The 17115-nt window shown below is 41.1% G+C and overlaps 1 protein-coding gene across 1 annotated transcript in view; it reads right to left on the bottom strand.

Annotated features, from left to right (window-relative positions):
• Positions 1-17115, bottom strand: part of vps50 (VPS50 EARP/GARPII complex subunit) — a 162592-nt gene that overhangs the window by 123817 nt on the left and 21660 nt on the right. The window contains exons 3-5 of the mRNA XM_078237636.1: positions 8401-8523; positions 5747-5818; positions 471-524 (exon numbers count right to left, since the gene is read on the bottom strand). Coding sequence (XP_078093762.1) covers positions 471-524; positions 5747-5818; positions 8401-8523 — 249 coding nt within the window. The remainder of the gene's footprint in view (positions 1-470; positions 525-5746; positions 5819-8400; positions 8524-17115) is intronic.

The following is a 17115-nucleotide window of genomic DNA, read 5'->3' as shown; positions in this document are numbered from 1 at the left end:
GGAAAATAATTTTGCCATTGAATTTGCACTCCAGGTTATATTCAGTTCTTAATCTGTTACCCAGAATTTTCAATAAGTCTCTTGAATCAGCTGCTAAATGTGGCTCAAGTTCAGTCCAAGAATACCAGCTTTTCCCTTTTTGAAAAGTTGTGGAGCTTTCCACTGCATTGCAGTTGGGTTGAGGAATAAACTAATTTTCCATTCTTCATATTGATAAATATTGGAGTACAAGTGATTTGGTGAACCTTATTGTGCAATTTATTGTGCAATAAATTGTATATCCCATGTGACTTACCTAAAATATACTGAACTCCATAAAATAGTGACAAAGTCAGTGAAAATCCTGGTTTCTAAGTGATATTACTGTTCAAACTATTTGGTTGGTATCATTTTTGATTGGAATCATGTTCACACATTTATTTTTCATCTCAAAGCAAGTTTTGGATTGAATAAAAATGGTGATCTCTTACCTTCACATATGCAGCTTGTTTTTCAAGGATTAAATCTGCAACTTTCTTTGATACCTGTGAAGAAAAACAAACAGTTTATTAGAGATTCTTGTATCCATATTGCCTGGGCAGATTTAAGAATTTTCCTACTGCACAACTTAAATGCTTTTAATTTTGCTGAGAATATTTACTAAAATGTAGACTCCCTGTGCCAGTGGTGTTTCTGTCCGTAAACATAAGCTTCATAACTGGAGAAGTATATCATAACACAGACTTGGAAGGTACTGAACCAAGTAATCAAGTCAAAAACTCACTTAGGTAACTAAATTGGAAGCTATGAAACTACCTACTTCATTTTCTACATACTCTGATTGGAGTCACAGAGTATATGCAGACAGCAGGTTTGGTCCAAGCATTTAACTGAACTGTCCACCATAAAAAAACTGATGAAGTCCAGACTATATCCCTTTTACAATCATCCCTCTTACAGAGCATTAATTCCTAAATATGTTGCAGGTCACTCAAGGATGCACACAAGCCACCTTCTAAATGCCAGAGAAATTCCACATACAAAATCTTAATCAGGACTTCAAGTCTTGTACAAAGGCAAATAGGCAGCCTACATCATACAGGGAATGTAGCTGGCTTGCTTTGAACATTTTTAATAAGTATTTTGTATTGGGACGGTTCTTCCTAGACATTTTCCTGTGGTTTAAAATAAGCTAGAAAAAATATACTCAATAGCTCACATACCCATTTTTGTCTCCTGAACACAACATCTCAGAGTACGATACAATTGCACAAGTGGCTTTCCACAACTCAGCCAAGCAGCCAGTCGGATTATAATACGGACCTAATTTTTTTCACAATCCATAACAATGATTTAGATGAGGGGACTGATGTAATATATCAATGTTTGGTAAAATAAGCAACAAGGCTGTGAAAGGATCGGAACAGAATGAGTGAGTATGAAAGAACATGGCAGATGGAATAAAAGGTGGCGAAGTGTGAAGATATCCATTTTCATTGGAAGAATAGAAAAGCTTTTTTTAAAATGGTGAGAAAGTATGTAATGTTGGTATTCGGAAGAGCTGGGGTGGTCTTGTAAGTCATCAAGTTAGCATACAAGTACAGTAAGCAATTTAAAAGGCAAATGATACATTAGCCTTTACCAAAGAGACTGGAGTACAAGAATTAAGGAAATCATGCTACAATGGCATAGGGCCTGAATGAGATCACATCAGAAGTAGTGCACAGTTTTGATCTCTTCACCAAAGGAAAGATATACATACTTTGGAGGGAGTGCAACACAAGTTCACTAGACTCCTTCCTATGAGGAGAGACTGGGTATGCTAGGCCTGAAGGTTGAAAGGATGCATGTTAATCCAATTGAAACATATAGGCCGGAATTTTACCGGCACGCCAGCCCCGATTCTGGGGGCGGGCGAGGCTCGGAGAACGGCATTCTCTGTTGGCCTCGGGCAGGATCGTGCGAAAGTTGGGTGGACGTGCCAGTAAAATTCCACCCATAAAATCCTTAAGAGGTTTGACAGGGTGGATGTTGGAAAGATATTTCCCTTGGCTGGGGAATCTAGAACATGGAGTAAAAGTCTCAGAATAGGGGGGGCAGCCACTTAAGATTGAGGGGAGAAGAATATATTCACTCAAAGGTTGTGAATCTTTTGTTTTCTCAGTCCCAGAGAGCTTTGGATGCTCATTTGTTGAGTATATTTCAGACAGAACGCAACACGAGGTAGGAACAGGAGTAGCTCCTGCTACCCCTCGAGCCTGCTCTGCTATTCACTATGATTATGGTTAATACTTGACTTCAATTTCACTTGCCTGCCTGCTCTCCACATCCCTTGATTGCCTGAGGCCCCAAAAATATATCTATCCCTGCCTTTAATATATTCAATGAATGAGCATCCATAACCATTGGGTAAAGACTATCAAAGATTCACAATCCTTTAAGTTCTCCTCACTTTAGTCTGAAATGATTGATTCGGGGAACTAAGGAGTATAGGAATAGTGCAGGAAGGGAGGTTGCGGTAGATCAGCCATGATCCTTTTGCATGGCAGAGCAGGTGTGAAGAGCTAAACAGTCTACGCCTGCTCCTTTTTCCAATATTCTTATGCTTTTACTCTAAAAGAGTGCCTGTGGACATTTCAATCACAGGACCATTACTGCTAAGTTTACCAGCTAGGCATACAACTCCAGCAAGTATTACTGGAGGCTAATCAGGTGAGGACAAGTCAGATTTCCCAACTTTAACCCTGGCTAATTGCAGAATCCCCACTACCTACCCATAAGTGAAATTAATTACTTAGCTGATATTAGAGACTGAACTGAGGGCATCCGAGCAAACATGCTCCAAAATTACATCAGACAATAGCCATTGAACTGATATGTAGAATCTCATTAATAATCTAAAATGCTTTGCCATAATAATGATTTTTATTGATAATTTTTTTCAAAATTTGTTGGTGATATAAGCTGATCATATTATAAATGATAAAACCACCATTGGGTCAAGTCCTGGAATCCCCCCTTTCCCCTCCACATAACAGCACTTTGGGAGTATTTTCACATAATCGGTAGTATTACAAGAAGTTGGATGAACAACTCCTTCCCAAGAATAAATAAATGACTTGTCAATGGCACCTACATCCCAGAAACGATCTTTGAAAAAATGGTTTATAGTATAATTTTCTGGTTATAACTACCATAAACAATAAATTACAGCATTCTCAAGTTGCAATATTGCACCAAATAGCAGATCATAGAACCACAGAACGCCTACAACGCAGAAAGAGTTCATTTGGCTATCAATTGCTCATCCCACTTCCTTGCCTTTGCCCCAGAGCCCTGCAAATTTTCCTTTTGGGTGCCTGTCCAATTGCTTTTTGAAAGCCACAACTGAACTTGAATCCATCACACTCGCAAACAGTGTATTCCAAACTCTAACCACTTGCGGCAGACAAGTAATCTCCCTCATGTCACACTTGGTTGCTTCACCAATCACTTTAAATCTGTATCCTCTGGTTCCTTCCTCAACAAGAACAATTTATCTCTATCTACTCTGCCCATCTCGTCCCAACATTCTTAATGAGAACATCCCAATTTCTCTAATCTATCCACTTAACTGAAATCCCGCATCCCTGGAATAATTCTCAGAAATCGTTTCTGGGCTCTCTCAAGAGCCTTCACATCCTTCTGAAATTATGGAGTCCAGTATTGGACACAATAATCCAGTCGAGGCCAAACCTATGTCATTCACTTATATCAAGAAAGTCATTGGTCCAAGTATTGATCCCTGGGGAACCCCACTATATACTTTTCTTCACCTCAAAAACAACTGTTCAACTGTTTCCTCTCACTCAGCCAAAGTTTCCATGCTCCTTCTGTCCCTCTCCATCCTACCTCTGTTCCTTTCAATGTTCAGTGTCAATCATATGGAGCCCGTGTATAGGTCAGATTTTGAGCTTTTATTTCCAATCCCAAACTGACCTGTCTCAGATTTCCTACGTTGTTCCAATTCAGTTCAATGTATGGTTCAGGGTCATCACCTTTCTCCTGGACATTCTGATCCAAACAATTGTTACTAAAAAATTCAGATCTTAATTTATAGTCTCTATTTTCTTCACAAACACAAAATTCCTGAAAGTAGGATGGAACAGGCAGGGACCAGGGAATGAAAGTAACAAAGTTAATATTTGGGGTGGAGTTCTTCCATCAACACATAGTACTGCGGAAGGAGAATGGGTCAGGATCCATGGTACTACCATCTTTTGTGAGGTATTTTCCCCCCAGGCTGCTCACTATTTCTCACTTCCACATCTTCTTGCGAGTGGGGGTCTTCCATGTCTTTCCATTTCACCCAGTTTCCGCCACCACTACCCCTGCCACCTCCAACCACCAACAACTACCTAAGGATTCTAATATCCTTTTGGTATGTTTCCATTTCCTCGCCAATGATTTTTTTTTCAGTTTATTAATTCTCTCTCCATTTTACTCTTTATTTTGTCCAACCCGAGAGAAACTAATATTTAATCCCACACTTCTGAAGGGTATACACCCAATACATCAAAACCTGTCTTTTCTCTCCAGATATGCTGACTGACATCTTGCGCCCATCCATCATTTGATTTTTTTTCAACCCAAATTCATGAGTGACATATTTGTCTGGAGCAGCTGTTCTCAAAGTTTCCTTGGTACAGTGTTCTGCTGAACACAACTTTATAATTAGAAAAAGACTCACAAGCTTGCAAGTGCCTTCCGTTGGTCAGTATAAAACTTTTGTTCATTTACAAAATTCCTAAATTGTTGAAGTAAAATACTTAAAATTTACATTACTGCTTTTAATACAAGATTATTGTCAAACTCTAACTTCATTATTGTCTGTGATATATCAAATATGAAGGGGATAGATAGGGTGAACAGTGGGAAGCTTTTCCCCAGGTCGGAGGTGAGGATCACGAGGGGTCACAGGCTCAAGGTGAGAGGGGCGAAGTATAACTCAGATATCAGGGGGATGTTTTTTACACAGAGGGTGGTGGGGGCCTGGAATGCGCTGCCAAGTAGGGTGGTGGAGGCAGGCACGCTGACATCGTTTAAGACTTACCTGGATAGTCACATGAGCAGCCTGGGAATGGAGGGATACAAACGATTGGTCTAGTTGGACCAAGGAGCGGCACAAGCTTGGAGGGCCGAAGGGCCTGTTTCCTGTGCTGTACTGTTCTTTGTCTTCCAAAACTTCAGCATTAAATTCTTATATACAAAAAAAACTTTAGTCAACAAGTAATAAAGACCACTCTGGCCCTTTAATCATATTTACCACAGAAAAATTAGCCATGTCAACAATATTGTAATGCCAGACGAATAGACTGACTCTGTAGGGTTAGCTATAGACAAGTCATGATGTGAAGACGCCGGCGTTGGACTGGGGTGGACACAGTAAGAAGTCTCACGACACCAGGTTAAAGTCCAACAGGTTTATTTGGAATCACGAGCTTTCGGAGTGCAGCTCCTTCATCAGGGGCTCACCTGATGAAGGAGCAGCGCTCCGAAAGCTCGTGATTCCAAATAAACCTGTTGGACTTTAACCTGGTGGCATGAGATTTCTTACTATAGACAAGTCGGAATATTTTTCAAACTTGCATCACATCATTCCCAGACTTCCATTTTGGTGGAATACATCGTTAAAGAGAAAACGCATCATAGACCAAGGAGTTGCCTGCATGTGCTTTGACTACTTATCTTAATTTTCTCCAAAATAATTAATAATGAAGATACTTACAGCACCTTGCTGTTGTTTCAGTTTATCCCTGTATTCTTCCAGATCTTGTAGATTGAGAACAGAGGGGAGTTTCTGTGGACAAACAAGAAACCAGCAAATCAATATCCTACATATAAATTAATGAATGGTCGTTACATTAGAAAAATAATGTACTTGAAAATCATCAATGCACACTTACGATAGCAATCTTATGGTGTAGATTATTTTCAAAAAAAGTTAATTCTCAGCAACATTAATTTTGAGGGGACTCAGTGCAGCATTTACTGACATAGAGTCAAAGAATTTTACAGCACAGAAGGCCATTCAGCCCATCATGTCTGCACCAACTTCTGAAGGAGGTACCCAACTCATCTCATTCTCCAATCCTATGTCTGTAGCCTCTAAATTCATCACTTTCAAACACGCATCCAGCTCTCTTTTGAAACCTCCCACAGAATCCGCCTCCACCTCTCCTCAGCATCACAGTCCAAATCCCAACAACTCTGAGCAAAAAAGGTTCTCCTCATCTCACTCCTAGCTCTCTTAATCCACATCTTAAAATTGTGACCCCCTAGTCACTGACATACCAACTAGTGGAAACAGAATATCCTTCTTTACCCTGTCAAAATTGTTCATAATTTTGAACACCTCAATAACGTCACCTCTTGATCTTCTCTGCTCCAAGGAGAATAAATGGTGAAGCTTGTGGCACAGGTAGTATTTTTGAGATTACTACCTTGGAGGTCCTGGGTTTCAACCCCAACTCCTGAAACTGGTCCTGCAAGGCCTCAAAGTTGTCCCTCCCTATATTGATAGTTCCCATTTGAACCACCATGTCTGGTTGTTCACCCTCTCTTTCCAGAAGTTTGTCTAGCTGATTTGTTACATCTTGCACCAGACTATACAGGACTCACAAAACCAGCTGCGAACTAGACTGTCTACCCCTCGAATTACTGAGTCACCCACTATCACCTTTCTAATGGGCCTACCAGCCTCTCTCGCTTTTCCCAGTGTAGCCTCGGGCACCATGGTACTGTGGTTTTCCCTCGAGTCATCTACCCCGACTCACTTTGTTGTTCACTTCATAGGCATCTAAAATTTCATACCTGCCAGACAGCCAAGGAGTCTTGGGTTTCCTGGACCTGCTATCTGTTTTCCTTTTAGTGAATGGTCATCTACTCTCCTGCCATCTCTACACTCCTCCCTGCCTGACTATCACAATGTGGAGTTACTACCTTCTGGAACAACCGTTCCAGAAACCCAGTTTCCTCTTCTATGGTGTGCAGTGAAGACAGTCGCTGCTCCAAATCAGCCACATGTTATTCAAGAACTGCTACCCTCTGGCACTTCATGCCGATGTTACTGTCCTGGATGTCTTGAAGGATCCAAAACCTCCCACATCCTGCATGCCATAAGATATGGGAGCAGAATTAAGCCATTCTATCCATCGTGTCTGCTCCGCCATTCAATCATGGCTGACATGATTCTCGTTCCCACTCTCCTGCCTTCTCCCCGTAATTCTTGATCCCCTTATTGATCAAGAACCTATCTATCTCTGTCTTAAAGACATTCAATGTCTGGCCTCTACAGCTTTCTGTGGCAATGAGTTCCACAGATTAACCACCCACTGCCTGAAGAAATTCCTCCTCATCTCAGTTTTACAGGAGCGCCCCTTTACTCTGAGGTTGTGGCCTCGAATTCTAGTCTCTCCCACTAGGGAACATCCTCTCCATGTCCACTCTATCTAGGTCTCTCAGTATTCTGTAAGTTTCAATTAGATCTCCCCTCATCCTTCTGAACTCCATCGAGTATAGACCCAGACTCCTCAACCGCTCCTCATATGACAAACCCTTCATTTCTGGGATCATTCTTGTGAACCTCCTCTGAACCCCCTCCAAGGCCAGCACATCCTTCCTTAGGTATAGGGCCCAAAACCACTCACAATATTCCAAATGGTCTTGTATTCTAGCCCTCTAGGAATGAATGCTAACATTGCATTTGCCTTCCAAACTGTCAACTGAACCTGCATGTTAACCTTAAGAGAGTCCTGAACCAGGACTTCAAGTCCCTTTGTGCTTCAGATTTCCGAAGCCTTTCCCCATTTAGAAAATAGTCTATGCCTCCATTCTTCCTACCAAAGTGCATAACCTCACACTTTCCCGCATTGTATTCCATCTGCCACTTCTTTGCCCATTCTCCTAACCTGCTGCAAGCTTTCCCAGAGTCCCTGCCACCTTTACTGATCAAAATAATGTACACTGCTTCTGCTCCAATTGTCTGGAAGACTTGGAAAACACTGGAAATATCAGCAGAAGCATTTAAAGTTTTCTATTCACCGTCATCACATTCTTACCTAGCTCAAGTATCAAATATATGTTAAATCTAATGAGATTTTGCATTTCAATTGGCACATCCTTTATAGAAGCGTGGTACCCTAAATCTGAAAGTGAATCTCAGTACCACGTTCCCTTAAATCTTTGTGGATAATTTTGGCCTATCTTTACTCCACTCGAGAGAAATATCAGGCAGGGTATAAAACTAGCTTTGCACTCAATCCCATCAATTTCCAGAGTTTGGCTATAACTGCATACTCCCTGGGCAACCAAAAAGCTACTTGTGTATCTCCAACTGAGGCACAATCTAAAAAAAGGAGAAAGTAAACATGTTGTTGTTACCTCCAGCTCATGGTTTACAGCATCAAATGAATCATTGCTGAAATAAATTTCTTCAATGCTGTTAATTATTTCTTGCTCCTCTTGAGGGTCACTGGGAATTTCTCTTAATTCTCTTAGTTCCTCCTGAATTTAAAGAAAAGTAAAAATACATTGTGTAAGGGGATACAGGTATATCAGCACTAAGTTGTCTGCATTTATAACCAAGGAATAAAACTAAGTTCTGTTGCTTGTAAATATACAGATCAAGGTAACTAATTCAGTTCAACTTTGTATTCATTAAATTATTCTAGTTTAAACAAAAAATGAATTTCACTGTTACTGAGGTTTAATTTGTAGTTTAAGAATGCTTTGGTAGAGATGGCTTCTCTGCCTTTCTGATCAGTTTATGTATAACTGAAACAGTGGTTTTATCTCATAGCTACAGAATAAATACAAGCACATAAGGGCAAGTCGTGCCTCACAAATTTGATAGAATTTTTTGAGGAGGTAACTAAGTGTGTTGATGAAGGTAGGGCAGTTGATGTCATATACATGGATTTTAGTAAGGCGTTTGATAAGGTCCCCCATGGTCGGCTTATGATGAAAGTGAGGAGGTGTGGGATAGAGGGAAAGTTGGCCGATTGGATAGGTAACTGGCTGTCTGATCGAAGACAGAGGTTGGTGGTCGATGGAAAATTTTCGGATTGGAGGCAGGTTGCTAGCGGAGTGCCGCAGGGATCAGTGCTTGGTCCTCTGCTCTTTGTGATTTTTATTAATGACTTAGAGGAGGGGGCTGAAGGGTGGATCAGTAAATTTGCTGATGACACCAAGATTGGTGGAGTAGTGGATGAGGTGGAGGGCTGTTGTAGGCTGCAAAGAGACATAGATAGGATGCAAAGCTGGGCTGAAAAATGGCAAATGGAGTTTAACCCTGATAAATGTGAGGTGATTCATTTTGGTAGGACTAATTTAAATGTGGATTACAGGGTCAAAGGTAGGGTTCTGAAGACTGTGGTGGAACAGAGAGATCTTGGGGTCCATATCCACAGATCTCTAAAGGTTGCCACTCAAATGGATAGAGCTGTGAAGAAGGCCTATAGTGTGTTAGCTTTTATTAACAGGGGGTTGGAGTTTAAGAGCCGTGGGGTTATGCTGCAACTGTACAGGACCTTGGTGAGACCACATTTGGAATATTGTGTGCAGTTCTGGTCACCTCACTATAAGAAGGATGTGGAAGTGCTGGAAAGAGTGCAGAGGAGATTTACCAGGATGCTGCCTGGTTTGGAGGGTAGGTCTTATGAGGAAAGGTTGAGGGAGCTAGGGCTGTTCTCTCTGGAGCGGAGGAGGCTGAGGGGAGACTTAATAGAGGTTTATAAAATGATGAAGGGGATAGATAGAGTGAACGTTCAAAGACTATTTCCTCGGGTGGATGGAGCTATTACAAGGGGGCATAACTATAGGGTTCGTGGTGGGAGATATAGGAAGGATATCAGAGGTAGGTTCTTTACGCAGAGAGTGGTTGGGGTGCGGAATGGACTGCCTGCAGTGATAGTGGAGTCAGACACTTTAGGAACATTTAAGCGGTTATTGGATAGGCACATGGAGCACACCAGGATGATAGGGAGTGGGATAGCTTGATCTTGGTTTCAGATAAAGCTCGGTACCACATCGTGGGCCGAAGGGCCTGTTCTGTGCTGTACTGTTCTATGTCTATGTCTACATATAGTTGCTTGCAGGCAGAGACGTGAATATTGCTGAAAAAAGACATACTGTCGAAGCAGGACAGATGCAAGAATGTCAAATTTCAAAGGGAACAACAATTTCTTCTGCATGACAAAAGGGACGCTGATTGATTGGCAAGTCAGCTCTGCACATGTGGGAGACCCAAAGTTCCCATAGAGGTAAGTATAGCTTTCTTAACAGAACGAACCTGCCAACCAATCAGCACCCCTTTTCTAATGCAGTATAAATTGCTGTTCCCTGTGAAATTTGACATTCTTGCATCTGCCCTGGTGAGCACAAAATGAATAGCTTCAACAGCTATTTTTTCAGTAACACTGAAAATTAGCATTTGAATAGTAGATAAAGATAAAGAGCATCTATTCAACTATATTAAGGATATTACCATCATGCTGATTATTGGTCTAAGTTATAAGTCATGAATACCGTCCTTGCATTACATTTCTTATACTTGTTTAAATACAAAGCTTCTTAAACATGTTTCCTGTTCTTCAATAAAGTATTAAACCCATAAACTAAGAGTGCTCAAGCGTGCCAAGAGTCAAATGCATGACTTGAATTAATGACAGTGATCAATTAATTTAGGCTTATAATTATTTCACAGACAAAAAGAATGAGTTCATGATTCAACTTCAATTTGGTGAGAAAAAGTGCAATCGTTTTAAAAATATAAACAGTAATTGAAAGTAATTTGATTAAATCAAATTAGATATTAAAACAAATTAGATTAATCCAACATCACTATAGAGTCATCACTAGTGGACCACAATCTCAAGTTGCAAAGCTGGCTTTTTTTTATTTGAAACAGAGGAACACAAGAAATAGCAGAAGGGAGTAGACCCTACGGCCCTTTGAGCCTCTCCACCATCCAATACAATCATGACTAACCATCGGCTTCAACACCATTTCCCGCATGTACCCCATATCTCTTGATTACCTGAGATACCAAAAAGTCTGTCCATCTTAGCCTGAAACATGTTCAACTATGGACAATCTACAAGCCTCTGAAAAATTCCAAATATTTACAGCTCTTCAAGTGAAGAAATGTCTCCTTGTCTATTTCTTAAGTGATTGGTCCCTTACCCTGAGACTGTGTCCTGTTTTTTAGATTCCCCATGCAGAGGGAGAAAACTTCTCAGTGTCTACACCCTGGCAAACACCTTTATGATAAAGATACAGATCAGGATCCTGGAATATTTTAAAGGATATGCTAATTTTGGAAGACAGGGCAAAATGAATTACTTTTTAAAAATTACATGAAAATTGGTTGGGTGGTAAATAGTGAAGATAGTAAATGGTTGCAGGGGGATATCAATGGACTGATCAGGTGGACAGAGTAGTGGCAAATGGAATTTAACCCAGAAAAATGTGAGGTAACACAACTGGGGGACAAGGAAAAGGATTACACTTTGAATGGTAGGACCTGGAAAGTACTGAAGATCAGAAGAAACTTGGAGTGCATATCCACAGATCCCTGAAGGACAGGTGGATAAGCTAGTGGAGAAGATATCTGGGATACTTGCCTTTATTAGCCGAAGCACAGAATATAAGAGCAGGAATGTCATGCTGGAACTGTATAAAACACTGGTTAGGCTGCAGCTGGAGTACAGTCTGCAGTTCTGACCACCACATTAGAACATAGAACAGTACAGCACAGAACAGGCCCTTCGGCCCACGATGTTGTGCCGACCTTCATCTGAAACCAAGATCAAGCTATCCCCCTCCCTACCATCCTGGTGTGCTCCATGTGCCTATCCAATAACCGCTTAAATGTTCCTAAAGTGTCTGACTCCACTATCACTGCAGGCAGTCCATTCCACACCCCAACCACTCTCTGCGTGAAGAACCTACCTCTGATATCCTTCCTATATCTCCCACCGTGAACCCTATAGTTATGCCCCCTTGTAATAGCTCCATCCACCCGAGGAAATAGTCTTTGAACGTTCACTCGATCTATCCCCTTCATCATTTTATAAACCTCTATTAAGTCTCCCCTCAATCTCCTCCGCTCCAGAGAGAACAGCCCCAGCTCCCTCAACCTTTCCTCATAAGACCGACACTCCAAACCAGGCAGCATCCTGGTAAATCTCCTCTGCACTCTTTCCAGCGCTTCCACATCCTTCTTATAGTGAGGTGACCAGAACTGCACGCAATATTCCAAATGCGGTCTCACCAAGGTCCTGTACAGTTGCAGCATAACCCCACGGCTCTTAAACTCCAACCCCCTGTTAATAAAAGCTAACACACTATATGCCTTCTTCACAGCTCTATCCACTTGAGTGGCAACCTTTAGAGATCTGTGGATATGGACCCCAAGATCTCTCTGTTCCTCCACAGTCTTCAGAACCCTACCTTTGACCCTGTAATCCACATTTAAATTAGTCCTACCAAAATGAATCACCTCACATTTATCAGGGTTAAACTCCATTTGCCATTTTTCAGCCCAGCTTTGCATCCTATCTATGTCTCTTTGCAGCCTACAACAGCCCTCCACCTCATCCACTACTCCACCAATCTTGGTGTCATCAGCAAATTTACTGATCCACCCTTCAGCCCCCTCCTCTAAGTCATTAATAAAAATCACAAAGAGCAGAGGACCAAGCACCGATCCCTGCGGCACTCCGCTAGCAACCTGCCTCCAGTCCGAAAATTTTCCATCCACCACCACCCTCTGTCTTCGATCAGACAGCCAGTTACCTATCCAATCGGCCAACTTTCCCTCTATCCCACACCTCCTTACTTTCATCATAAGCCGACCATGGGGGACCTTATCAAACGCCTTACTAAAATCCATGTATATGACATCAACCGCCCTACCTTCATCAACACACCTAGTTACCTCCTCAAAAAATTCTATCAAATTTGTGAGGCACGATTTGCCCTTCACAAATCCGTGCTGGATTATAGGAAGGATTATAGGAAGGATGTGATTGCACTGGAGAGGGAGCAAAGGAGATTCACCAGGATATTGCCTGGGCTGGAGGGTCTGCGGTATGAGGAGACATGGGATAGGTTGAGGCTGTTTTCCCAGGAGCAGTGATGGTTGATAGGGGACCTGATAGATATGTATAAGATTCTGAGGGGCATAGATAGCCTGGCTAGAAGGATACTTTTCCATTAGGAGAGGAGTTAATAACCAGGGGGCATAGATTTAAGCTAAGATGTAAAAGGCTATGAGGAGAAACTTTTTCACCCAGAGGGTGGAGAGATTCTGGAACTCAATTCCTGAAAGGGAGTTGAATCAGTAACATTTAAGAAGTATTTAGAGATTCACTTGCACTGCCATAAGCTCCAAGGCCAAGGATTGGAAAATGGGATTAGTGTACTCAGATCTTTGTTGACTAGCGTGGACACGATGGGTTGGATGGCCTCCTTCTGTGCTATAAACATCTATGAATATTATAGGTTGCTTTCATTAGAATGTTGTTGATTGTTGTAGAATGCTGTGGATTGTCTCAGCTGTTATGGTACAATTTTTCACAGCTGTCAAAATATGAGCAGAATTTTAGTGCAGGTTTTTGGATGTGGATTGATCTGAAGCCTCCTTGGTGAGATAGAAGCTCTTAATGAAAACATTTCTTTTCACAGCTTTGTATTTACAGAATATCAACCAGTCAGGGAAAAGCATCAAGGAAAAGGCTTATTTAAATAAACTAACAACATTGAGTTAACAGCGTAACAGAAGCATGAACTCTATGAGTGCCTTCTTCACTTATTAATATGCTGCTGTCGTGGGTAAAATTCAATTATCAAAGTACCATACTTTGAGCAATAAAGACAAAAAATCTGAAAGAAAACATTGGAAATCATGGAAAATGCAGCATTTGTGAGAGAGAAGCAGAGTTACATTGCAGGTTAGTGACCTTTCACCTGTTGAGAAGTCACTGATCTGAAATGTTAACTATTGCTTATATTGTTTATGGGAATCAGAAGCACTCTCCCCAGACAACAGCTCAAAAAAAAAACATCCACTGAATAAAATAGGCCGCTTTTCAAGCTGGCAAGACATTTTGTAACCTGCAATATGGATTCAATTCCATCTATTTTAAATTTTGAAAATCAAATGCAAATTTCTCTGAATCTAGCCTCTGCTTAAACAGTAATAGAGAATTTCAAATATTGCAAGTACTGATGCACCTCCAGTGCATTTCTGCCAATGTGGTCAACCGATTTGTTCAGCGTGGTGCAATTTAAAATAGATGGAATTGAATCCATATTGCAGGTTACAAAATTTTGAAGTTGCGGAGCAGTCAAATTTTGATTGATGATACTGTACTGCCATCTAGAGAGTTGAAACAGCATTAGCACAATAAAAAGAGCATAGCAGAACTAACTAACCCAGCATCTGCAGCAAAGTTTACCATGAATTAGGCAATCCAAGGCAAAACAACACAGTTGTAAACAATCCATATACTTGCCAGAGGCACAGAATCAATCCTTTTAACATGGATTTTTCATCAGCCTCTGACCTAAAATACCAGCAGCATCAATCATCAACAGCTTGCATCAGCCACACTTCACATCACATTTGGCTTCAGATCCGCTGACCTCACAATTTGGGAATACTTTTGTCATCTAATAAACCCTGGATGATAAATCTCCAGTTGTTCCTTTGTTGCCCTTTGATGAATATTTCTCGTAAATAGACATGGTAAGCTTCATAATTACATTGTTCGCACAGCAGGTCAATGCAATCAAATAAAGGTAGTGCTTTGGAGGTGAACGACAGGAGAGAGGAAAATAGTCTCCTATGGTAAACACCACAGAGACTGAACAGCACAAAGAGGATCTTAATTCACACTCAGCTACAAGAATGTCATTGAGATGAACCTGCTTAATGCCAACAGAGACAGAGAGGAAACTGCAGTGAAGCAACTTGAACATGAAATGGTAGGGGAGATCTAGGACATTATACACATTGTACAAGAGTACAAACAGAAACGAGGCTGGCTCAATCATGAAGAAACCCTATTATAATAATAGATAGCTACCTGGCTGTTCAGCACAGCAGGGTGAGAAAATTCAAAAAAGTTCCACAAAATACAAGTGAAAAGGGTAAATAACTGAGACTGGGAATCTGAAATAAAAACGGAAATTGTTGGAAATACTCAGCAGGTCAGGCACCAACTGTAGAGAAAGAAACAAAGTTAACACTTCAGGCCTATAGCCTTTCATGAGAATTCAGAAAATAGAAGGCTTTGTGTTGTCAAACAAAAGGGAGTGGTATTGGGACAGATACAGGAACAAAGCTGTATCAAAAGAAGATCTGAATGGCAAGATAGCTACTGTCCAAATGCAAAGTGAAGGGAAGAAGAGAGAAACAAGAGAAAAAAAAGCAAGGAAACAGAACAAAATGGGGGCAGAGAGCTGAGATGGTTGAAATCAATGTCGAGTCCAGTAGGGTGTAAAGTCTCAAATAGTCGAAAAATGAGGGATTGGTCCCCGAGCTTCCTTCATGCTCTCCACTTGCTCCCAACCAGTCCTATCCACCACACTACCCTCCTCTGTCTGGGTGAACTAGCTCTCATGTTGAACAACTTCTTCTTCAGCACCATTAACTTCCTCCAAATGTAAATTGTTGCTATGGGTGCCCGCATGGGTCCTATCTATGTCTATCTTTTTATGGCATGTGTGGAACATTCTTAGTTCCAGTCCCATTCAGGCTCCCTTCCGCAACACTTTTTCTTGCATATTGAAGACTGAGTGCCATTTTCTGCTCTCGTTTGAGAGGTTTATTAGTTTTGCTTCCAATTTCCAGCTTCTCTCAACTTCACGGCTCCCATCTGACTCTTCTCTTCATCGGCTTCTCTGCCTCCATTTCCTGGGATAAGCTATCATTCAATATTCTCTGCAAGTCCACCAACTCCCACAACTACCTTAACCACATTTCCTCATATCCCCAGTTCCCTGTAAAAACTTTATTCTAACCTTCAGGTTTCTCAGTCTCTCGCACATCTGTTTGGATGATGTAACCTCCCATATAAGCACTTTTGGTATATGTCTTTCTTTGTCCTCAACCAAGGATAAAACACCCCCCTCCAATCTGGATACCCCCCCCCCCGGAAAGATTTCAGTGGATTGGAAAACAGCAAATGTAATACCACCATTCAAGAATGGAGGGAGACTGAAAGCAAGAAACTACAGGCCAATTAGTCTAACATCGTTGGGAACATATCAGAATTCATTATATCAGGGAACTAGGAGCAGGACATTTCTAAAATCATAATACAATCAGGCAGAGTCAAATTTCTTTTATTAGAGTTTAAGGAGATAACAAGCAGAGTAAGTAAAGAGGAGCCAGGAGATATAGTGCATTTGGATTTCAAAAAGGCATTCAATAAGGTGCCACATTAAAAGCTGTTCCACAAGATAAGAATTCATGGGATTTGGGGAGATTTATTAGCATGGATAAATGATTGGTTTTAGATTCTTTATACATTGGGATCAGTTCTGGAGCTGGGACCTGTACCGACCAAGTGCATTATACCTAACAGAGCTGAGACAAATCTTCTTGCGGATAATTGCGAGTGCTATTGGGGAGGGTATAAGCTAACTTAGCAGAGTTGTGGGAGGTAATACTAAGAAGGGATACCGAGGTGCAAAGAATATTGGAAAAGACAGATTGTATGAGAGTGGTAAACAGTAAGATATTAGGTGGGTTCAGCGTAAGAGGGAATTTAATAAGTTTAAATTAGGGTTACAGTCCATGAGTTGCAGACATAGATAACCACATAGAAAATTATATTGCAGCGATAACAAAGAACAGGTTCGAAGAAAGGCAGGGCTGGACATTAAATATTCCTAACTCCAAGGTGTTCAGAAAAGAAGGAGATGCACCATTGGTGGTGGAGAACCTTTCAGTGATGAAGAGAGAGGATGTTCCAGAGGGGCCAAGGGCAGCATCTGTTTGGCCAAAGATAAGGACTCACATTGCTCAGCATAATCTATAGGTCATAAATCAGTAGGAAACATGTGGAAGAACAAAACTGCAGCAAA

The sequence above is a fragment of the Mustelus asterias genome, chromosome 2, assembly GCF_964213995.1.
Source record: "Mustelus asterias chromosome 2, sMusAst1.hap1.1, whole genome shotgun sequence".
NCBI lineage: Eukaryota > Metazoa > Chordata > Chondrichthyes > Carcharhiniformes > Triakidae > Mustelus > Mustelus asterias.
The sequence above is the reverse complement of the archived record's forward strand: the minus strand, read 5'-3'. Positions and strand labels throughout refer to the sequence as shown.